Source organism: Schistocerca cancellata, chromosome 11 (genome assembly GCF_023864275.1).
Source record: "Schistocerca cancellata isolate TAMUIC-IGC-003103 chromosome 11, iqSchCanc2.1, whole genome shotgun sequence".
Classification (NCBI taxonomy): Eukaryota; Metazoa; Arthropoda; class Insecta; order Orthoptera; family Acrididae; genus Schistocerca; species Schistocerca cancellata.
This window is the reverse complement of record NC_064636.1, coordinates 57,901,312-57,925,843: the sequence shown is the minus strand read 5'-3', so window position 1 is coordinate 57,925,843 and position 24,532 is coordinate 57,901,312. Positions and strand designations below refer to the sequence as shown.

The 24,532-nt window shown below is 38.0% G+C and overlaps 1 protein-coding gene across 1 annotated transcript in view; it reads right to left on the bottom strand.

Annotated features, from left to right (window-relative positions):
- LOC126108608 (zinc finger protein 534-like) overlaps positions 1–22,283 on the bottom strand; it is a 75,678-nt gene extending 53,395 nt beyond the window's left edge. Inside the window, exons 1-2 of the mRNA XM_049913911.1 lie at positions 22,054–22,283; positions 4,202–4,276 (exon numbers count right to left, since the gene is read on the bottom strand). Coding sequence (XP_049769868.1) covers positions 4,202–4,231 — 30 coding nt within the window. The 5' untranslated portion in view covers positions 4,232–4,276; positions 22,054–22,283. The remainder of the gene's footprint in view (positions 1–4,201; positions 4,277–22,053) is intronic.
- Positions 22,284–24,532: the final 2,249 nt, after the last annotated feature.

Here is a 24,532-nt window from a genome sequence, read left to right as displayed (position 1 = left end):
CCACAAAAAGACCACACAGTGAGAGACAGCCTCAAATGATTATATACAGTCAGAACCTACCGATTTTTGCAAGTGTGTCATGTGTAATCACTGCCGCATCCCTACATCCCTAATTACACGAGATGGAACACGAATGTGGTTACCTAAGGTCTACCATCCTTACTCATCATACTTCCAAAAAAACACTATGAAAGTACATATTGTCAATAGAACTGTACTGATTCTACTTCAGATGAAGAAGGAAGGAAGAATGAAAAGGAAAAATATAATCTAGCTACTATAAAGGTGCATATATTGTCAATAAACCAGGTGATACATGCTCAAAAGCTGATGTGGCTGCTACACACCAAAACATAACACAAACATAGTGAAAAACAATATATGAACAAAAGCTTACCCTGGCCGACGTGTAGGAAGATTCTACTTCGGTCGTGATCAAAACAGGGGCCAGCAATACTGGTATTAGTAGATTTCTGTTCAAAAGAAATGAGACATAGGAAGTAACAAATGAAAGGAACCATAACTGAAATAACGATACAAGATAGAAAATAACGTACGTACGTACTTGCTACAGCGATCACTTCAACCTTCATCTGCCGACAGATAGATAAGCGTTCAAACCAAACCAGTAAAGGTTGAAAACCAGTGATTTCCTAGTCAACGGAAGGCATCACAGGTGCACGACAGTATCGATTCAGGGGATATCTATCAATACTGTCGTAACCAAAATTGTGGGCTGAAACACTTCCCCAATGAATCACTAGGAGAGTACCGTATGCACAAACAAAAGGAAATACTAACCTCTGTTTATAAGGTTCCATTTTTACAATTATGTGACATATACACTTTGCTCACTAGTTTAAGTTAATGTGGTGTGCATCATCTCCTTAATTTACCTGTAACTATATATTACTTCCTATACTGGTTGGTATTGTTATAACACATTACCACTGTATATAAGACTTGCACCACACCCCTTGTTTGGTTATCTATTTCATACTGGTACCATTGTTGTCTGCACACAGGGCTTGATGATGGCACTGTAAAACGCTGAAACTGGTAGCCAAATAACATAAGTTTGAAAACTAGGTGGATGGAAGGTGTTTAATTTGACATCCAGATAGCAAATTATCCAGACTATACTCACACAGGGTTTGATATCTACATCTACATTTACATCTACACTCTGCAAACTACAGTGAGGTGCACGGCAGAGGGTATGTCGCTTGTACCAGTTACTAGGTTTCTTCTCATTCCATTCACGTTTGGCCAGGAAGAACGACTGACTGACTGCCTCTGTGCAGGCTGTAATTATTTTAATCTCATCTTCAAGATCCCTATGTGAGCGATACGCAGGGAATTATAGTATATTCCTAGAATCAACATTTAAAGCCAGTTCTTGAAACTTTGTTAGTAGACTTTCTCTGGGTAGTTCACATGTATCTTCAAGAGTCTGCCAATTCAGTTCCTTCAGTATCTCTGTGACACTCTCCCACGTATCCAACAAACCTGAGACCATTCGTGCTGCCTTTCTCTGTATATGTTCAATATCTCCTGTTAGTCCTATCTGGTACAGGTTCCATACACTTGAACAATATATTAGAAACAGTCACACAGGTGATTTTTAACCAATCTCCTTTTTAGTTTGATTGCATTTCCCCAGTATTCTACCAATCAAACTAAGTCTACTCCCTGCTTTATCCACAGCTCAAGCCTCCTACAAAGAGTTACACCTAGGTGTGTGTACGAGTTGGCTGATTGCAACAGTGACTCACTGATATTGTAGTCATTGGATACATTGTTTTTTCGTTTTGTGAAGTGCTCAATTTCACATTTCTGAACATTTGAAGCAAGTTGCCTATCTTTGCACCACTCTGAAATCTTATCAAGGTCTGACTGAATATTTACACAGCTTCCTTCAGATAGTACTTCCCTATAGATAACTGATTAATCTGCAAGAAGTCTGATGTTACTGTTAATATTGTCTGCAAGGTCATTAATATACAACATGAACAGCAAGGGTCCTAACACACTTCCCTGGGAGACACCTGAAGTTACTTCCACATCTGATAAGAACTCTCCATCCAAGATAACATGCTGTGTCCTCCCTTCCAAAACAATCACAAACCAGTCACAAATGTCACTTGATACCCCATGTGATGGTACTTTTGACACCAAGCATTGGTGTGGTACTGAATCAAATGCTTTTTGGAAATCAAGAAATACTAGATCTACCTGACTGCCTTGATCCAGAGCTCTCAGTACGTCACTTGAGAAAAGTGCGAGTCGGGTTTCACACAATCAATGCTTTTGGAATCCGTGCTGGCTGGCATTGAGGTGGTCATTCTGTTCAAGATAGCTCATTATGCTTGAGGTCGGAATAAGTTCCAAGACTCTACAACAAATCGATGTTAAGGATATCGGATGGTAGTGTTGTGGATCACTTCTACTACCATTCTTGAGGTGTGACCTGTGCTTTTTTCCAAGAACTGAGCACAGATTTTTTTTAGGGATTTACGATAGATTATAGTTAAAAGGGGCTAATTCAGGTGTAAAATCAGTATAGAATCTAACAGGGATTCCATCTGGCCCTGGAACTTTGTTCAGTTCTAACGATTTCAGATTTTTCTCAATGCCGCTGACACATTTCATTTATCTTTTCAGTTGCTCAGAGATTAAATTGGAGCAATTCTCCTGGGCTTTCCTATGTAAGAAAACATCTGAAAACAGAGTTAAGCATTTAATCTTTTTTCAACCAGAATTTCTTTGGGTTTCGTGAAATATCATCTGACAATATTCTGCTACGGTAGTCATTGAAGGCTCTCTTGACAGATAAACACGTTTCACTCAGCACTTCTCTATATACAGCCCTATGCTTTGTTTTACGTCTATTGTACAGTAATCTCTGTTCCTTTAGAAGTTTCTTTACAGTGACTGTGTAACATGGAACTTCCCTCCTATTATGAACTGTTCTACTGGTCATATATCTATCCAGCGCATGGTCACCTGTTCTTTCAACTTGAGCCACAGTTTCTCTGCATGCTCTTGTCCTTGCACTGACTATCCAGTGCACTGTCAAGTATTCTTTCGACTTGACTCATAGTTTCTCTACATGCTTCTGCCCTGTGCTGAAAGTTTCAAGTTCCTCATTGAGATATGACACTACTGATTTTTTATCCAGTTTACTGAAAATACATAGCTGCTTGCTTTAGTTGTCCTTTGTACTTTGGTAATCATTATTGTCACAACTGTGTCATGGTCGCTGATACCAGTTCCAAAGAGAACTTCCTCAAAGAGGTCAGGTCTATTTATTGCCATTAGATCCAATATATTTCCATCATGAGCGAGGATCCTACCTATCTTTTCTAGGTGGTTTTCAGAGAGGACATTTTGTAAAGTTTCACGCGATGTCGTATCACATCCACCATCTTATCACACCCACACTAACAAAACTGTAATTTTTCCAATTAACTGTTGGACGAATAAAGTGTCCACCGATGATTATTGTATAACTGGGGAACTTATGTAAGGGTGAACTGAGGTTTTCTCATGTTTTCAGTTACATCAGATGATGAGTCTGGTGGGCGAAAGAAGGACCCAATTATAATTTTATGCCCACACACGATACTGAGTCTTGCTCAAAAAATCTCACATACAGCTTCAACTTCTATCTCGGTGGCTTTCAGTTTCTTGTCTACTGCGACAAATACGCCACCTCCGTATCCCATTTGCCAATCCTTTCAATACACACTCAAATTTCAACCAAAAATCTCACTGCTATCAATTTCAGGTTTCAATCAGCTATCTGTATCTAATATTATTTGAGCTTCACTGATTTTTTAGGAGTGCTTCAAACTCTGGCACTCTGTTGCGAACCTTCTTTTCGACTGTTTACCGTTAGGGTTTTTAACTCTCTCAACTATGGAGGAGAGCACTTAGCAACTTCCAACAACCTTAAACATAAGGTCAAATATTTTCTAAATGCCAAATAGTTTACACGTTATCTCATCTGTAATGTTATCAGAAATCTGAAGCTATTTTGCACATTGGAGTTCAATTTTTTTGCAGAATCAGGGATCAGAGGTTTATTGGTGCTCTTATAAACCAGTATTTAATATGATGAGATAGAAAGTGACAGCTGGATGCTGATGTGAAACAGAACATATCTTTTGAGAAGCCAGGAGACAGATTACTGACTTACCAAGACTCCTGCGACATCGACAGCATCCATGTTGAATGCAGGTTGCCCTCACGTTACTTCTCAACATCTTGCCCCCTAAAACAGGAAATTATGTCTCAGATTATAATTGCAATAGTCACCCTTAACCACGTTTTTTTATGTCACAATACAGATCAATTACACAGAAATGTCTGCCTTTTCGACATCACTGTTAACTTCACTCGCTATCAGCATTCATTTCATTTTCATCATTTTCCTCCCAAAGTACACTGGCCTCGCTATGAGAGACAGACTGAAAATTTTTTTGAATGCCATACTTCTAAAAACAACTGAAACACGTTTCTATTTGACAGCTACTTTCTAATTTTTTGCAAGTTGATTGCTGCATAGTTCGTTCAATTAGCTCCAACATTTTGTTAATCATCATCATTTTAAGATTTTTTTTTGTGCACCAACAAATGTATTTGATTAGAGAAAATTTACAGGTTATGATTTTTTTATGATTTTAAATTGTCATTAACACCTGCCCAATGTAAAGCTCGGCTTAGAAATGTATCTGGCAAAGCAGTCCCATCTAAGGCGGCAATCTGTAATTCACATTAAAAAGACTGGTTTCTTTTTCATAGTGATGAATTTTTCTGAAGGGCATCCAAGGAATGCTGTAACTGATGAAAATATTTCTGCTGTTTGAGCAATGCTTGAAGAAGAAGAATAGACATCATCTGTATCTTTTCATGTAACATTGGGCATAGACATGAGTCAAATCCAAAACATTTTACATCAATTATAAGAAATATTTGTGGTCTACGGGTGCAACACTGCCTCCCAATCAAAATCAACAATACACTGATGGGAGCAGAAACACTCAGGAAAAATTCCAAAGCAACATTTGAAATTTGGTTCGGAATATCGGTACTGGTGATCAGTCTCGGATGTAATGTTATGATTCCGAAAAGAAAAGTCAATCTTCTCTATCGGTTTCTTGAGCATAACCTAAACCTTTTCCAATAGGGGACCATATTACTACTATAGAAGATAGACACACTGTTGCTGGTGTTGGTACACAAATGCCTCTTTACCACCAATTTTTGAAAAAGTCAGTGAAAAATGCCCAAAAGAAAAAATAATTTTACCTCACAAAAACACATCACACAGAAAAACTAATAACGTAGTATATAGATGCTCTATAGGTCAACACCATGGACCCTCCACCATACAGTCTCAGCTAGCACCTTGTGATTTCTTGTGGTTTCCAAAAATTAAAGATAAAATGCATGGAATCACTTGCTCACTGTCAGACAAAGCAATGTAGTTGAACATTATACAGGGAGTTTATGCGTACATGGGAAAAAAAGTCCTGGATATCCCAGTTATAAATACACTTTTTTCCATGTGTAAGCACAGTATACCTCTGGTGAAAGCACTTTTTTCTGAACTGAAGGACAATATACTTTCCATTGGAGCTGCAAATTTATCAGTTCTTTGACTGGTGAAGGTTTTATACACTGGCGTAGAACTTCCTGGCACTTTAGGAAATAAATGCAGCAAAAAAAATCGCATTTTCGAAAGATCTTTAATGCATGGCAATATTTTGCTTAGGGGAGACAGGTACAGCATTAAAATTAGACTGGGGAAATGGGATCCCGCAGGGCTCGATTCTTAGGCCACTAATTTTCCTGCTCTACATTAATGATCTACCAATCACAATTAATAACAGAGCAAAAATAGTAATGTTTGCCGATGATACAAGTATCCTCGTAAAAGGACCCAAATCCACATTGCAGGATACAGCCATGACAGTCTCTGCTCAAGTACACAAATGGTTCCCTGCGAATAGCCTAACCTTAAATCTTTCAAAAACCAATATGATACAGTTTCTGACAAAAAATAAAAAAATAAAGTTCCTGAAATACATGTTAATCACAAAATCAATGAAAACTCACATACAAAATTCCTCGGTATCCAGATAGACAGTCACCTTAAAGATGGAAAGAACAAATTGATCAGCTGGTCAAGAAACTTAGCTCATCGCACTTTGCACTAAGAGTTCTCCATCAGTCAGTGGACAGAGAAATAATGGTCATATTTTGCATATTTACATTATGTTCTCGTCTATGGCATAATCTTCTGGGGAAATGCTGCAGGTATTGAAAAAGTCTTCAGAATACAAAAACGAGCAATGAGACTAATATGTGGGGTCCCTAATAGGGCATCTTGCAGAGGTCTCTTCAAATCTCTCACAATACTTACCATCACAGGTCAGTATATATACTCACTGATGTTATTTGTAGCCAACAATAGGGAATTGTTTCAGAAAAACTGTGACATCCACAACCATGACACAAGACAGGTGAAAAATTTTCACCAAGGCCCTGCAACTCTCATTAAAGTACATAGGGGAGTTACCGAGTCAGGTATAAAGGTCTTCAATAAGCTCCCTATCAATATAAAAAAAAAGGAGATAAATAATGTACAGGTTTTCAAAAGGAAACTAAAATTATTCCTCATCGAACAAACTTTCTATAAAATGAATGAATACTTATAGGTATAAGGTATAAGAGTGGGGGAAACAGCATAACAAAAGTACTCTCTTAAAGATAAAGTGTGATGCTGTTACTGTTAGTTTAACTGAAACTGTGGTGATAAAATGTAAATGTATCTATGTCATTACGAAAAAATGTAAACTCCCATGTATCCCACACTCTTGAGCATTCACTTAAACCTCTTCTTAAGGAATGCAGTTAAAATTTGTATTCAATCCAAACCATGACCATGAAGCTACCTACTTATATATGTCAGTAGCATAAAAATATGCACTATCACTTATTCTACTATTTTAAAAGTCACTTAAACTGTTTTTGGTATAATGCAGGCTTAAATATTGCATGCAAGTAATTTTTCTTGGCAAATAAACAAATGTCTGTGCGATGTGATGTATAAACGTTCATGCATTACTGTAATTGTATCAATTGACTTGTCCTATATTACCTGTACACTGGTTGTGTAATATGTAATCAACAGGACCAAATAAATAAATAAATCCCCCCTCCCAGGAGTGTGGTTAGGCATGACGCTAGCAGCACAGCTTCAACTGCAGCAGCTGAATATTTCTGACAAGCACGATTATAAATTTCACTACTGTGCACCAAAAATTGCATGGGTTAATTGGCTGAATATACAGTCCACCAAGCACTTTGAATTTTATGCTGAAAAGCCAATTAATGGGTGAAACTGCTCAAGGACTCATTTGCACTGTTTTTTGAATGGTAATTATAATTTTTGCCACTGTTATTGCATAATTTGTAATCTATGACAGAACTAAAATAAATATGAGAAGCTAACCTTGGAACTTGGTCTTTTTTAGTGTGTGTTATGCTTTAAGATATGCCAAACACAAATTTGTCAGTAAGCATTGAAATAATAGCATAAATGGCTCGTCTTTTGGGCTCAAAATTTTTCGAAGTGTCTGATCCTCGAAGTGTTTTGAATGAGAATCTAATGCTCTGTGATTTAAGAAATTCATCGCACATCCTTACTTATAACATAATTCATTTTGTGGAAAAAGAAATTTACTTAGAAACTAATGCTTTGCAAACCATCATTTGCAATATTTACCTGTGGCCTGTTAGAAATGTAAACGGTTGTGACATCACGCTCATCGAAAGCAGTTTGTTGTTACGAAGTACTGCGTAGTCTTTGACACATTTTGCTGTCGGCAGACGCTTGTGTGTGCACTGTGTTTTGATGCTGTGAATGTGCATTTTCTTTGTAAACTGAATTTTTCTTTTTGTGCTATTATCTCGTTTATGTTTTATTGCTGCAGTATTATTCTGAAGTATCAGGCTCATGCAAAATTCTTTGCTATATTATCATGTCTTATCTGTAAAGATAAAACAAAAACTAAAACAAAAAATTTCCGGGATTTTAAAAAATTCCTGGTTTTTTTTTTCCCTGGATTTCTCCTGGATGAGGAAATTCCCAGGTTTTTCCCAGATTTCCTGGTTGTCCCGGGGTGTATACACTCTGTTATAAAAACCCCATTTCTGGAGTGTCTCAGGAAGTGTGGCATTGTTGCTTTAAGGACTGGTTTCACTGAATGCAAAAATGTGTTAATGTTAAAGTGGAATATTTTGAACAATTATAAAATCATTTAATTATTTTAAAATTAATCCTTGTTTGATTTCCTAAATATGTTCAGTGTCCCCTTTCTACCATCCAGAACAATGGACATGCAGCTCTTATTGAAACGTTTGATGTTACTGTGCACCATGAAGAAAAAATCCAATCACACACAATGCTGACTGGTGGCTTTTTATTTTTCCAGATTGTGTGATACCAATCCAAATTGTATTTTCAGAGATGGTCTACACATGGTGCTTACGACATCATCAAGCACCTGCTATACTGCTACTGCTTTATAAACTAATGGAATAATGCTACGCTTGAAGTTCCTGTGATGTGAAAATATTTTGGTATTTATAGGGGCAAGCAGGCCACCATGGATTCCAAAAACATCAGTTTTAAGAAACAAAATTAACTTTTCAGGCACAGCATCCTAAAAGCTATGGATCAAGGCAACCAGTTGGATGCAAGTATTTCTTAACTTTGGAAAAATCAATACCACACCTAAACCTATTATTGACCGTGCGAATATACAGGGTATCAAGAGAAATTTGTGAATGGACTGAGGGTTTCTTGATGTGGTGAACATGAGAGATGTAGAAGTGGTTTCAGGCTTGCCCCAGGGAAGTGTGCTGGAACTATTGCTAAAGACCTGGCACACAATATTAGTACCCTCAGGGTTTTCACAGATGATGGAGCTATCTATAATGAAGTATTGTACTTGGGAAAGGAAAGGAGGGGGAAAGGGGTGGGGTGGGCAGCACAAATACTGTCACATCTTGATAAAATTTCACAGTGGTGCAAAGACTGGCAACTTGCTTTAAATGCTCGGTAACATAAAACTGTGTATTTCTCCAACTGGGGCGGGGGGATGTAGTTACACACCTAGCTTTTGGCCAAAGTCTCCTTCAGAAAAGGAAACGCACACATTCATTCACACAAGCAAGAAAACTCTTGCACACATGACCGCCATCTCCAGCAGCTCAGACCAGAATGAAATTCACGTAGAACAGAAGCATCAGTCTTGTGGGGGCGGGGAAGGCATAGCAGGGTGCTGGTGGGAGGAGAGAAGAGTACTGTCAGTCAGACTGAGGAGGGACTATACTGCTGACAGGTGCAGTGTCGTGAGGCTGTGGCAAAGGGATGGGGGGCATACCTTTGCTACCCCTTCCCCACCCCTGCTCCCTCCAGATTCCTGCTTCTGTTCTACGTGACAGCTGCATTCTGGTCCAAGCAGCCGGAGACGGTGGTCAAGTGTGCATGAAGTGTACATGCTTGTGTGAACGAATGTGTGTGTGTGTGTGTGTGTGTGTGTGTGTGTGTGTGTGTGTGTGTGTGTGTGTGTGTGTGTGTGCGTGCGCGCGCGCGCCATCTTAACATGCCATATTTACGGTAAGTAGTACCAAATTTTTCCCTTATACTGTTGAATAAAGAAATGTAGTGTAGAGATGATTCGTTCGCAAACAAACAGGTTCAATGGAACGGTTCATCAAGATGAACAAATTCTAAGGAATGGTCTTTCATAGTTCACTTCAGTTGTGGATTTCTGTTTGTAGTTCCCAGGAATGGGAAATGGTCAGTCTAATTCCTGCAATGGCACATCGGCCGGTCTCGTTCCCGTAGGTCTCGGTTGCGGCTTTCTACTTATAGTTCCCGGGAACAAGAAACGGTCGGTCTCATTCCCGCAACGGCACATCAGCCAATCTCGTTCCAGCCTCGGTCCCATTCTCATCTGTCTCGGTCTCGCTCGACTGGACTCGTCCTTCTTCGCGTGGCCACACGTTGCAGTTCCAATGCCGACTGCTCATAGTTAGTTCAGTACAGAGTCATTAGTTTCGTTCGATCTGCAAGCCCATTCTAGATTTGTTTTAAACCTTTTTTTGAACTTTGAACTTGTGGTTATTTTCGTATTCTATTCAGTGCCCATGACCGGTAATTAAAATGTATTTAATAATTATGTAAATTACATGGTATGTAATACATCTTTTCAGGTAACAAAACAGCATATCAGCTTACTTCACTATTACAGAAGAAGAAATACTTGTAAAAAGGCAAGATTTTTTTTGTTATTACACATGCAAAGAAAGTCGGCACGGCACACACGAGTGGCCATGTTCCATCTTATTTTGAGCCAAGGTAAAAGAGCATATTCATTGTTATGGAAGGCAGACCAACTTAGAACCAAATGAAGTCTGCGTTCAATAATCGAGTGTCTGGTGTCACATTTTGTAAAGAGAATAGAACAACTTCTACAATATTATTGCAGTGGTACAGAGTGGCGCACGAAAAATCAGCTCCGAGTACTAGACTGCTCATTGTCGACTACCAATCGTCATCTATTGTTGTGAAGATTATGTTTGCATTACCTTATTTGTTATTTCTTCACTGCCTAATTATTACATGTTTATCTATTCTGCTCGTAGCGGTCAACAAATCCTGCGTAACTGGCGAGCAGTCCGTATTCGGGGTCGGTTTTTCGTGCATCACCTTAACATTATTTCTCTGCGATCAGCCACATAACGCTATAGTTGGCTAAACGAGAGGTTTCGGAGAATCACGAAAATAACAAGTGTGTGAGAATTCTGTTATGAACAAAAACTCTCTACTCCAGGGCGGAAAGAAGTGCCCCTCTTGGCGCCTTCCATCTTCAGTCACCTATATTAATAATTTTCAATTTTTCATAAGAACCATATACCAAGCACAAATGAACGTTGAACGAGTAGAAATGACGGTTCCCAAAAATGAGCGATCACCAGTGAACTAGCTCCCAAGGATGAATGAGTTTGCCCATCACTAATGTAGTGTCATATGACAAAAAAATGCACGAGTCGCCACTGGAGCCAGTCAACTTATACAACGTTTTTGTGTACAATGTGTAGGGAAATGAAACTGAACTATCACGTAGACTCGGCAACAAGTAAAGCGAGTGGCAGACTCAGTTTCATTGGTCGGCTACTGGGTAAACGCAGATAGTTGTCAAAGGAGATTGCTTTCAAAACACTCCTAGAATATTACGCAAGTGCGCAGAATCTGTAGTGTAGCACAATATGGGATCCTACGGAATAGCCTCTTCCACTTTTATTCTCTCAATGCCGACACAGATGTTCGTGAGAGCCAAAAACTTAGTTTAGGTAGTTGTTAAAAGGATAAATGTCCCAACGTAGAGAGAAAAAGTGTAAGCCACGACAGCCCCGTACATCACCAAGGTGCGATTGCAAATAAAACTCTCCACCAGCTGTGGTGGAGCGCTTGTTCTTTGGATACAGCAGCTTGACGGTGCCTTGGAACTTAAGGGACAGAGAAGTGTGCTCAAGAATGTACATCTAGGCTGCAAAAATCATACATCGCATTGGACCTCATTTTTCCTGGAACAGAGCAGCAACTCAACTTGGAGTGAGCTCAACAAGTCATTGGAAGTCCCCTGCAAAAATACTGGGCAATGCTGCCTCTACAGCTGTCCATAATTGCAAAAGTGTTGCCGGTGCAGTATTATGTGTACACACTGAGCTCTCTATTATCTCACATAAACATTCAATGGGATTCATGTCAGAGGACACGGGTGGCTAAATCATTCCCTCGAACTGTCCAGACTGTTCCGCAAACCTATAGCGAACAACTGTGGGCCCTGGTGATATAGTGCATTGTTATCTGGGAGCAGGAAGTGCACGAATGGCTACAAATGATCTTCACGCAGCTGAACATAACCATTTCCAGACAATGATTAGTTCAGTTGGACCAGAAGACCCAATTTCATGTAAACACAACTCACATCATTACGGAGCCACCACGAGTTTGCACAGTGCATCATTAATAACTCGGCTTTGTTACACTCGAAAGTTACCATCAGCTCTTACCAACTGAAATCAGGACTCGTTAGATAAGGTCACAGTTCTCCAGTCATCTAGGTTTCAACTGATACGGTCACAAGCTGAGGAGAGGCTCTGCAGGCAATGTCGTGCTGTTAGCAGAGGCACTTGCCTCAGTCATTTGCTGCCCTATCCCATTAACACCAAATTGCACCACACTGCCCTAATGGATACGTTCGTCACACGTACCACACTGGCTACTGCGGGTATTTCACACAGTGTTGCTTGTCTGTCAGCACTGACAACTCTATGCAAACGATCTGCTCTCAGTCGTTAGAAGGTTGTCAGCCACTACGTGGTCCGTCAGGAGAGGTAACGCCTGAAATCTGGTATTCCCAGCACGCTCTTGACACTGTGGATTGCAGAATGTTTAATTCCCTAACAATTTCCAAACAGAATGTCTACACGTCTAGCTCCAGCTATCATTCCGCATGAAAACTCTGTTACTTCCCATTCTGCAGCCGTAATCACATTGTAAACCTTTTTACATGAATCACCCGAGTACAAATGACAGCTCCTGACCCTTTTATATCTCGAGTACACAACACTCGATTGAAGCTCTCCACAGTGATATGACTGGACAGGTCCTCTACTAGAATGAAACAACTGGTGAATTCCCAATAACAAGTGGGCTTAAACAAGGATGCGTTGTCGCACCGACATTATTTGCATCGTATCTGGCAGCTATGCTTTACGAGACATCCGTAAACAGTGTAGGAATAGAACTAAAGTACAGGTTCGATGGAGGATTATTCGACCGGTCCGGACTCCATTCGAAAAGGTTCACCAGTACCACTCGTGTGACAGAGCTGCAGTATGCTGATGACAGTGCTTCTCCAGCTCATTCACTTGCAGAGTTGCAGCTGTCAGTCGATTCCTTCAGCAGGGCGTACGAACGATTTGGTCTCTCCGTCAATATTCCAAAGACAAAGGTGATGGCGCAGCCAACTCCTGGCTCCTCCGTTCCTGATTTCAGCATATCCATTTATGATACACCCTTGGAACAACTGACCATTTCCTCTACCTAGAATGCATACTGTCATCTAACTGCTCATCAGGAAAAGATGTCGAGAATAGATTACGTGCTGCCCACGTAGCATTTGGATGTCTTACACAGCATGTCTTCCCGAATAAAGACCTAACACTGTACACCAAACTGACGGTGTACAAAGCTGTAGTCATTTCCACCCTGCTATACGGTTGCGAAATGTGGATGTTATATTGCTGTGATCTGAAGAAACTAGAATACTTCAACCAACAGAAGCTAAGATATATCCTGAACCTGAAATAGGATGACTTAATATCCAGCACGGGTGTTCTTGAGAAAGCAAAAATGTATAGCACGGAAGCTCTTATCACTGGGCATCAACTCAGACGGGTCGGACACATCCAGTGAATGGAAAATGACAGACTTCCATGCCAAATGCCGTACAGCGAAGTGAGCACAAGTAAAAGGCCACGAGGTGCCCCTCTCGAGCGTTGTAAGGATCAGTACAAGAAAAAATCTGAAAAACTTGAACATCGATCCGAGTAACTGGTCCATAATAGCAGAAGATCGAAGGCGCTGGCGCTCAGTTACCTCAAATGCTCTTCAAAACTTTGAGCCGGAACGTCGAAGAATGGAGGATGACAAATGCCGGAGACGTAAACTCCTCCAGGCTCAGCCACATCCTCCACATTCCGTCAGCTGTAATGTCTGTGGCCACCTGTTCCACGCTAGGATTGGATTGCTAAGACATCAATGACACTTCCACGCCTGAACCGTGACAAAAGAAATCTCAGGAGAGAAATGAAAACTCGGATACGAGTATCAGCTGCTGCCGACGACAACACAACACTACCACCATCTGTATATGTGCACACAGCTATCCCATGACTTTTGTCGCAGAGTAAACAAGCAGAAATGTATAAAATTGTTTTCAGAACAGTAGCTTACTGACTTTCAATCACTAATGTCATAGTGGGACACATGCCGGTTTTAAACATTCTGCCACGAGCTACAAGATCTGTCACCCATCATTATAACTGAAGCTGTGTATCAAATTACCAATAAGTTGTTTACAACATTTAGTAACTTGGATTGATTACAGCACTCTTCCAGCAACCGTGCATTGCAACAAAACAAAGAAGTCTGAGACAATGGTCGTGTGGCACTGCACAGCAGGACCACGGAAGTAATTAACTTTGAGAACTATGATATACACGTATTCAGGGTGACAGATCGTGCCTGAAGTGCACAACACGAGGTAACACCACGAGACATCTCAGCAGCAAACAGGAATACCATGGGATACAGAACGTATTCAAAGAAATGCAATTCAAATGTTTGAAGCAGTGTTTGATGTGTGGGAGAGCATCAAAGAGCTGCTGAAAAATCCAAACTCTTGAAGACAGAGACCAACTATCCTACAAAAGCCAGCGAACAAAGTTTCCAGAATGAGCCTTAAGGGAGGAATCTGTGAATATATTACAATCCCCTATGTATTGCTCCTGTAGAGGTCATTAAAGCAAGATTCAAGCCCAATAAAGTGTGCACAGAGCATTGAAAGTCATTCTTCCACTGCTCTATACACAAATGGAACAGGAAGAAGTCCTACTAACTAGCACATTGCTAAGTACCATCTTTTTACTGAGGTTTGCATATCTAAGGCACCACTAATAAGAACCAAACGACATCTACAACTTAAGCATTACAACAAAATCAGCAAAACACCATCTATGTAACATATGATGGCTTACATAAAGCACTCAGGCACAGCAATAGCTCGCATTGTTTATTAGGTCCAAATTCTCATCCTCTGTTTGTAGAATGTAGTAACACATTTGGCACCCCGAATATTTGTCAAGGGCTACAGCTCGCATCTATAAAGAGTATTTGCTGCGGTGCATTCAAAGGAATAAAACAGCAACCTCACTCCAACAACAGTCTACAAATTACCACAACTTTCAGGAAAGTCATGCTAACGAGAACTGAAAAGGTGGTATGAATGGAGGTGACCAGTCATAGTTGCACCACTTTCATCACAGTGGAAAGCAAGTACAATGGACATTGAATTTTGCATGGGCAGTGATTAATACCAGGCATTTTTGGATGTGGCAACAAGCTTAATTCGTTAACATCAAATAAATATACAGTCAATAGCATTCATAGTGATATTTCTTTTAACACTGTATGGGCTACAAGTGAAATCTAATGGTCCGTCTAAATCCTATGTAAATGCTATATTTCAAAAATGGCTTAAAGTGACATTGCTTATTGTGACTTATCGAGTAAAATGATGCATTTTTACTACATTTTCAGAGATATGTATTCACTGTAACATCTAATGTTCATTTTTGTTTGCTACGTATTTGGAGATTACTAGCAATAATGAATGCTTATTATCAAACCCTTGTTTTCACTTGTTTTCCATTAATTGTCGGTTTCAAATCAGTATCTGCGTTGAACAGTCAATGCATCATTTGAAAGATGTCACCAAAAAGAGGAAAATATTTAATATTCGAAAAAAGTCACATATAATCTGGCAATTAGGAAATGGGGACACAAATATTAGCATCACAAAGGAACTGCCTGTCTTTCTACAATTTGGAAAGAGAGAGAAAATACGGAAACCCCCCGCCCCCACTTCGTAAACACAATTCTTTAAGAACCAAGAGAGCGAGAGCATAGGAGCACAAAAATATTGAAGAAGCTTTGTTTACATAATTTAATCAGCGAAGATCAAATAATGTGCCAATCAATGGACCTACTCTTCAAGTGAAAGCCAATGAATCTGCGCATCTGTTGGGGAATCCAAACTTCAATTATTCATCATCCTGGATATAATGTGTCCGAGCCCAACAAGATAGTTTCGCTGTTAAAATATGTGGCGAAGCTGATACACTACTTGATGGTATAACAAATGAGTGGCTATCTAAGATGTGGCTTGTTTTGTGGAAGGTTACAAGCAAGATGACATATTCAATGCAGATGAAACTGGCTTGCCTTACGACATGAACCCACCGCAAGACACTGAAATTTAAAACTGAACAGTGTTTGGATGGGAAAATGTCCAAGGTGAGAATCACAATGAAGGATGCCGCAAATATGACAGGAACATGTAAAAAAAGTCTTTCGTGACTGAAAATTGAGAAAAGCTAGGAGTTTCATAAACAGTCACACCTACCCATAGTTTATGAAAACAATGCAAAATCTTCTATGACATCTGACGTTTTTCAAAAGGTGTTGCAAACTTGGACTCTCGGCTCAAATTAAAGAAAGGAAAAACTATACTCCTGGTCAATAACTGCCCTTCCCATGCAGTTGTCAACAATCTGCCATGTATAAAGCTTGTGTTTTTACCTCCAGACGTCATTTTAGTTCCACAGGCTAGGGTCCAACGAGTTTATAAAATCTCTAAAATTGCAGTTAAAAAAAAAAAAAAGTTTCAAATGATATAAACATGTTTTCGAAAGAAATAGTTTTCAAAGTGCTTGGTGCAATTTTAAGGTATCAGAGTGCAGGAAAAAGTCACTCAAAAGACAATTGCCAATTGTTTTAAACATGCAGGATTCTGAGAACTCTCTTCACCATCCCACACCAAGGGTGACACATTTTCAGGAACACCTGATGATGGAGGTGAGGATGACACTCCCGTGGTGGAATTAGTGAAAGAATTTTGTCCACCTTTGTCAACTTTTGAAACAGAGGACACCTCCAGGTAGACAACAATCTTACTGTGCGCGCCTCAGCAACTGAAGAAGAAACTGTAGCTGACATCCAAAGCCAGCAAGATGAAAATTCAGTACACTGAAAACTTCACATAAAAAACTTATTTTCAAAGAACAATGTAATACAAACGGCAATAACGAGGCATTAGAATGAACACACCATCAAGCGCAGAATGTGTACATACACCTTAAATCCAAAAAGCAAACAAAAATAACTGATTACATGAAGCAGGAGAGTATCTAGTATGCACTACTACCTCCATTTTAAAATTAAAGCAACTGGTTAAAAATCTAAACAACACTGTCTTCGCCATGACTGTAGAAAACTGGGAAATTAAATTCTTATTTGTTATTTTTTGCAAAGTACAAAAGTGGAATAATAGTGAATTCGTTATTCATGTTTTATAATTGTATGTGTTGGAACTTCTCAATGTGTTACGTAGGCAACATCACACTTGTACATTTTAAAGGGAAACATGGGAGAGTGTGTAGGCCTTTGGGTAAGGTATGTATAGAATATTGTCTTTCAAGTTTGTTACTGTTGATTTATTTTTGTAATACACTAACTGCAACAAAGTTGTGTCATTCATGACTATTATATTATGCAGCACTTACAGTAGATTTCACATCACACATGCTCAACATTTTATCTCATTCATTATCCAAAACTGTGTTTGACATTATTGAACAATTTACATTGTTACTACTTCTTTCTTCACTTATTAAGAGGGTTTTACATTTTGCCGGCATGTTAATTCTGTGTGTACTGCAGAAACATATGAAAAATTCCTCTTCAGTCCCTCTCCACAAATACTGTAGGTGTACTTACTATATTTCTGCTACTTTCTTAAGTATTGACTCTATGGCTCCTGAAATTTACAGATTTGAAATTTTTATCAAAACAACAAAGCAGAAGCCTGGTTTGCGTGACTATTGGCTGTAACGACCACAAAACGTTGGTCCTTTAAACATCATTACTGGTATTGGAAGTTTTGAAGAAAACAATACAAAAAACTGCTTTAGCCAGTGAAGTTACCAATTAGCATAATGTCATAAAATCTTGCCTACTTCAACTATCAAAATATCAGCAGCCATACAGGAATATAGAAGTTTTGGGTAGGGGTGTTCTTGTTATTAAAACCTTTCATCAGTTTGAGGACAGAAGTAACTTGTGTTTAGTTTTAGGCATATCAGATCATTCAGCACTGCTCATAGAGCTTCCAAAAACAGGGAAACCAAAATATGTGAAAACATGTTTTAAATGGAACTTTAGCAAAGAGAATGTAAATATATTTTCCAACGAACTAAGAACAACAAACTGGCTCCAGATAACAGTGTGTCACGTGAAAAAAATTTCAAAATATTCCTAAACTGTCTCCTATATATTTTCAATGAAACTTTTCCCCCTCAAGCCTGGCGACAAAAAGTGGCCAATAACATAAATTGGTTTACACTGGGAATAAAAGTGTCTAGTGCCAGGAAAAGACAGCTTCAGAATGAGTTAAAACATAACAAAAATGCTGACTTTGTGGGGTATGTAAAGAGATATACGAACACATTCAAAATAGTTGTACAGGCAGCAAAAAAATTGGCTAACAACATGTATACTGGTAAACATGAAAATAAATCAAAGGTAATTTGGGATGTCGTCAAGCCTGAGTTGAGAGTAAACAACAAGTGGGAAGAAATTGTTCAAATTAAAATGATATAATTATAGATTCTTTTCAAAAGTCAACTGTTTCAAAGATTTTTTCATAAATGTAGCAAAATCAGAAGTAGATATCACAGCCCACCTGGACCAGGTAGATATCAACTTTGTATATATAAAACAAAATGCATGCCTTAAAACATTCAAAAGAATTATCCCAAAAGGTATAGAAGATGCTACAGTGTCTTCTAAAAACAAGAAATCAGCTGGATGGAATGAAATTCCATCCACTGTAGTCAAGGCTGTTTTTAACATCATCTCTTATCCATTGGCTAAAATTATAAATCAGTCCTTTGAGGAAGGATATTTCCCGGATCAAAATATGCTGAAATAGTACCATTGTCCAAGAATGGCTCACCAGATGACACGGGAAATTACCACCCTATTTCCCTCCTGGTAGTTTTTGCTAAGATGATACAAAGGATTGTTGCAAAACACCTCAAAACTTTCGTATAGAAAATGACATATAGGCCTAGTTAAAAATCAATTTTGATTTCAAATGGGAAAAAATAGAATAAATGCTATCAAGGAATTTACTGAAAAGATAAGCTATGCTTTAGACAAGGGCAAAAAGGCCACAGGTATTTTTTGTGATTTGACCAAAGCTTTTGACTCGGTCAATCGCTTAACTATTTCTACACAAGTTAGAGAGGTAAGAAATCATGGACAGGACACTACAGTGATTCAAATCTTATTTGTCTGAAAGAAAACACATTGTTATTCTAAATTCAAATGGAAAAAAATTATTCTCAGACTGGAAAATGATTTGTACAGGGATCTAGCAGGGCTCAATTTTAGGGCCTTATCTTTTTCTGCTGTACACAAATAATTTACGAACCTTCAATATCACAGCATGTCAGCAATCGTTGGTTAATATATTAAAAACTAGAAACCCACCTCGATTGTGAAAAAAGCACCTAATGTTAACCTAGGTTTCGGCGTAGATAACTACACCTTCTTCAGAACAATAGAACCCACAAATGCCTAAGAAGACCTTTGTCAATAATTAAAAGAATAATATAAAGAATAAAAAGAAGAATATAAAGAATAATAAACGAAAAAAAGGAAAACACAAACAGTACATATGTACTGTTTGTGTTTTCCTTTTTTTTGTTTATAAGTGTACAGCTATGGTGTTCTTTTAATCATTGACAAAGGTCTTCTTTGGCACTTGTGAGTTATCTATGCTGAATCTAGGTTAACATTAGGTGCTTTTTTCGCAATCGAGGCGGGTTTCTAGTTTTTTAATACAAATGATTTACCTTTAAGCATTGATGTTCATTCTGTTTTAATTGAAAATGACAATTTAGAACAAATTCATGATACTGTGGAAAATATAATGAGAAATCTACAATTATGTTTTTAGCAAAATGGATTAAAACTCAATGTCACAAAAACACAATTAGAGCAGTTAAGTGGTAAAACATCATCAGCATTTCACATAAAAATAGTGCATGGCTATCAGGAAATGACTGAAGCAAGTCATGTAAAATTTCTAGGTCTAAATCTTGACACAAATTTAAATTGGAAGGCACATGTAGACTTCATAGGAAGCAAACTAAAAACTGGCTTATGCGATTAATGTCTTATTAGCTTCCACCCTTACGGACACCAGGAAGATTATCTATCACAGATACTTTGAAAATATAATTCAATATGGAATAATTTTTTGGGAAAGCTCTATGTGAACAGCCTGAGATTACTTACACTTCAAAAGAGAATCATAAGAAACATATGCGTTTAGTCCAAAAAGGAACATCATGTCGCCCATTATTTAAAAAATTAAAAATACTAACAGTTCCTTCTCTGTACCATTACGAAATTTTTAGTTTCATATGTAAGGTCAAAACTCACTCGACAATTTTCATTTCAACCACAATACAGTGCTCGTCGGAGACACAGTTTCGAACTTCTGATAATTTCAAACTTTTTGCTTAAACAAAATTGTACACAGGATTAAAAATTTACAATAAAATAAATAACACAAATCTGTCAAATATGGAGTTTGACCAATTAAAAATACTGTTATTTAATAGACTAGTGTAGAAATGTTATTATTCAATTGAAGAATTCATGCAGGACAGTTTGGCAATTTGAACAGAAAAGAAACAATACAAATTATGTATTGCATAATAAATTGTAAATATATTATAGAAATTGTATTGCAAGCTGTAAAATGATCATTAGTGTTACAAATGTTCTTGTTAAGTTGTTCATATCTAAAAATTCAGATAGGTCTGCTTAAATGTGTTGATTATTATATCTTTATTTTTCTGAAGTAATTTGATCACTAGAATCATCTCAGTTTTGGGTCCAGGTAACGAAAACTGAATCTAATCTAATCTTCAGCAAAATTCTTGATTATTATTGCTTTTCCTATAATTATTGAAAGTATTAATAAGTAATTTGCAGAGAAATAAATAAAACACAGAACTGCTTTGTACAATGTGCATACAAAGCATTAGCTAAAACTTTTCCAATTTCTTATGTACTGGCAGTAACAGATGTTAGTCATTTCCCATTCAACACATTAAATCTTAGGTGGTACAGAGTCAACTTTTCAGTTCCTCAAAACGTGCTTGCAGCTAATTTCATGCTGAACTAAATGAGACATGACGGCTGGCCAATGTGACAGACAGTACCTTCAACACCTTTTCTTATGACTTCCACGACTCCCAAAACCATTACTGAGGAATAGACGGAAGAAAAGGTAAAACACTTAGGAGGTTGTACACTTATACCAAATTATGATGGAAAATTAAAAATATTTCCCCAAAATAATGACACACAATTTACACCTTGAAATGGAACTATAGATAAATGGTATTGGGAAAGTAATGTCACTTCGACACTTTGTCAACAGATAATTTCAGTTTGTAGACTTAGCAGTATCTGAATATAAGATGATTGTACGACACTACATTACGCCTTCAGTACAACCAAAGTGTACGTGCTGAAACAGTAAAGAACAAAATCTATTTCCATGCACATACGCGAATTTGAAATAGTACTCCTTCATGAAATAGTAGACCGGGAATTGGAGAGATTTTCCATGAAACTTGCAAAATTGCAGTCAAAGATAGCTTAAGTTACCTCTTCAATTGTAATGCGGGAACGTCGTGACCGAAATGCGGCGCTAAACAGCCAGAGACGCATAACGCATATAACAACCCAATTTGTAATTTTTATACCAATCGCAGCGTTTTAGTACTCTCATATGTAGTACTAACAACATAACGGCGATTACAGCATGAACACTTCCACTTGTAGGAATTACAAAAGTAGGAATTAAGCATTTCTGATTAAAAATGGAAAATGAACAGCTGTAATCAAATGGACACACAAGCGTTTCATAATTCGTGCTGAATTCGAAGAGATCGCATTACAGCTGATTCTCTTATTGTGAACAATATCAAATCATATAAAAATGTGCATAAATAATAATATTATCAACTGGTAAGACTCACTTCATTCTTAAAATCAATAGCTGTGCGATGTTTTCGAAGGTAAACCGAAACAAAAGTCTTCGTCAGCAAATATCCGATTCTTCCTACACCAATGAGTGCACAGCTTAAAATTGTGCAGCTATATATTTTTACACTTTGGGTGTAATGAATCAAATCCGCAACAACTTCATCGGACAATTTATCAACATCGATTTCGAATTTCCAAACACAACACCGCCAAACCCCGTCAACATGGCCGGGCAAACAATGGACCAATAATGAGTCGATGTCGATATCGAGTATCGACTACTGTAACAATTTGTGATTCTCAAGTAGACTCCAGCAGAAATTAATACTACTACATGCACATGTATATTCTGCAAACCACTATAAAGTGGATAGCAGAAGGTAGTTTCCATTGTACCAGTTATTAGGGTTTCTTCCCATCCCATTACATTAATTATACCGCGCACAGAGGCATCTAAACATTCTTGCCACGCCCCGTATGCGAATTTTTATATATAAACATACAAACATTAGCGTACCGGGCGTTTGGAATAATGAACGATTAGATGCCTCTGTAATTAATGTAATCTTGCCCTTTCGAGTCCTATGGGAGTAATTCTTAGGGATTGTACTAATCGCTCAAATTAAGCGGCTGGTGGAAGCGACCGTAAATGCATTGCGTCCATTTACAGTCGCTCTAATCATCAGGCAACTTCGCCCTAGTCGTTAGTAGTATCCCGAATAGTAATTGAGGGTGAATTTACCAAAACTAAATTTATCTATTTTTCTTTATTATCCATTTCTCTTTATTATCTATCGTGCCGCAGTTAATTAGCAAGCATAACGTTTAACAACATAGGCCCTACAATGTACATATCTTTATTAGTCCAATAATAATTGGGCAAGAGTTATCCCCAGTCCAGGATGAGGTGTATTTTCTCACTTCACTCTAAAGTATAGCATTACCGTAATTGAATTGAGAACCAAGCAATAATCTGGCAGGATGAAAAACCAAGATTTTCCTGTCCAATGTTTTGCAGCTTTAAATGCCCAAATTGTTGCATTTATATTAGCCAGTAGTACAAATGCAACATACAGGAAGCAATACTGTGGGATAGTAAAGTTTCTACTCAACCTAAACATAATCAGTTCCTGGTTTATTGCCTCTCTGCACTCAGTAATTACTCCAATTTTTTCATCGCAGCCCCAACAAGAGTTATACGAAGGAGTTGTAGTAATTTAGTACATACTAGTACTCTACAAGTCACTGCGAAGTGTATGGCAAGGGGACACAGGGTAGCACATCTGAGGATTTCTTCTTGTTTCAGTCATGTATGGAGTGCCGAAGAATAACAAATTAAATGCCTTTGTGTGTATTGTGATTAATCTAACCTTGTGCTCACTACCCTTGTGAGAGCAATATGTAGGAGGTGAAGACTATCTCTAGATTTTTCTATTAATTGGTTCACGAAACTTTTTAAATAGGCTTTCATGGGATCATTTGCATCTTTCTTCAAGCATCTGGAAACAGTTGCCCTAAAACTGTTCAACATAATGCCTTGAGAAGTACGATATCTGCCACCAGGACCATTCAAATGAAAAATTGCACAGGACTTGAAACAGCACCCTTTATACCATACCGAAGAATTTTTCAACAATGACCTGATTGGACAATATATATGACCTTACTGTGAACAGTTTTCTTTATCTTTATACGACAATCCAGGAATTTCAGCCAGATGCAACATGTTACAAATCTAAAGACATGTCGTTTTAATGTTGTTATTTATTTTAGTACTATTATTTGCTAGTGTAAAAATCATTGCAACTGTATTATAAATTTTTGACATGTATTCTGTATGCATAATAAATGGATTTCAAATGTATGCCATGATATGAATGAACCACAAATCCATAATGTGAAAAATTGTAATACCTTATACTGCTATGTATGTTTGTAGTTTGACAGTCTATTTAGTCATGACTGGCAAATGATGCAGATCTAGTAATAAAGTGAAGTAATAGTAAGTCATGTTATTCAACATTTTCTTGACACATTTCAGTCAGTTGAACAAACCTGTGACCCTTCATGCCACCATAATTTACATACACTGGTCTTATTTGGAACGGGTCCGGTACACTTGAAAAACTTGCTAGCAGAGACTGCATCAGGTGATTTGTAAATGGTCTCCTTTATAGACTGATTCTGTTTTCCCAGTATCCTGCCAATGAACCAAAGCCTCTCACCTGCCTTACCTATGGCGAAACCTATGAGGTTGCTTAATTTTCTATCTATACAAATATCTATGCAAAGGTGTTTATACTAGTCAATTGATTCAGATTGTGAACTGTTGCCACTGTAGTCATAGTATACTTCTTTACCACACATATTTAAGTGCACAGATTTATATTTATGAACATCTGAAACATGTTGCCAATCTTTCCATCACTTTGAAATCTTATCAAGATCTGAATGGATACCATATTTGTGGAG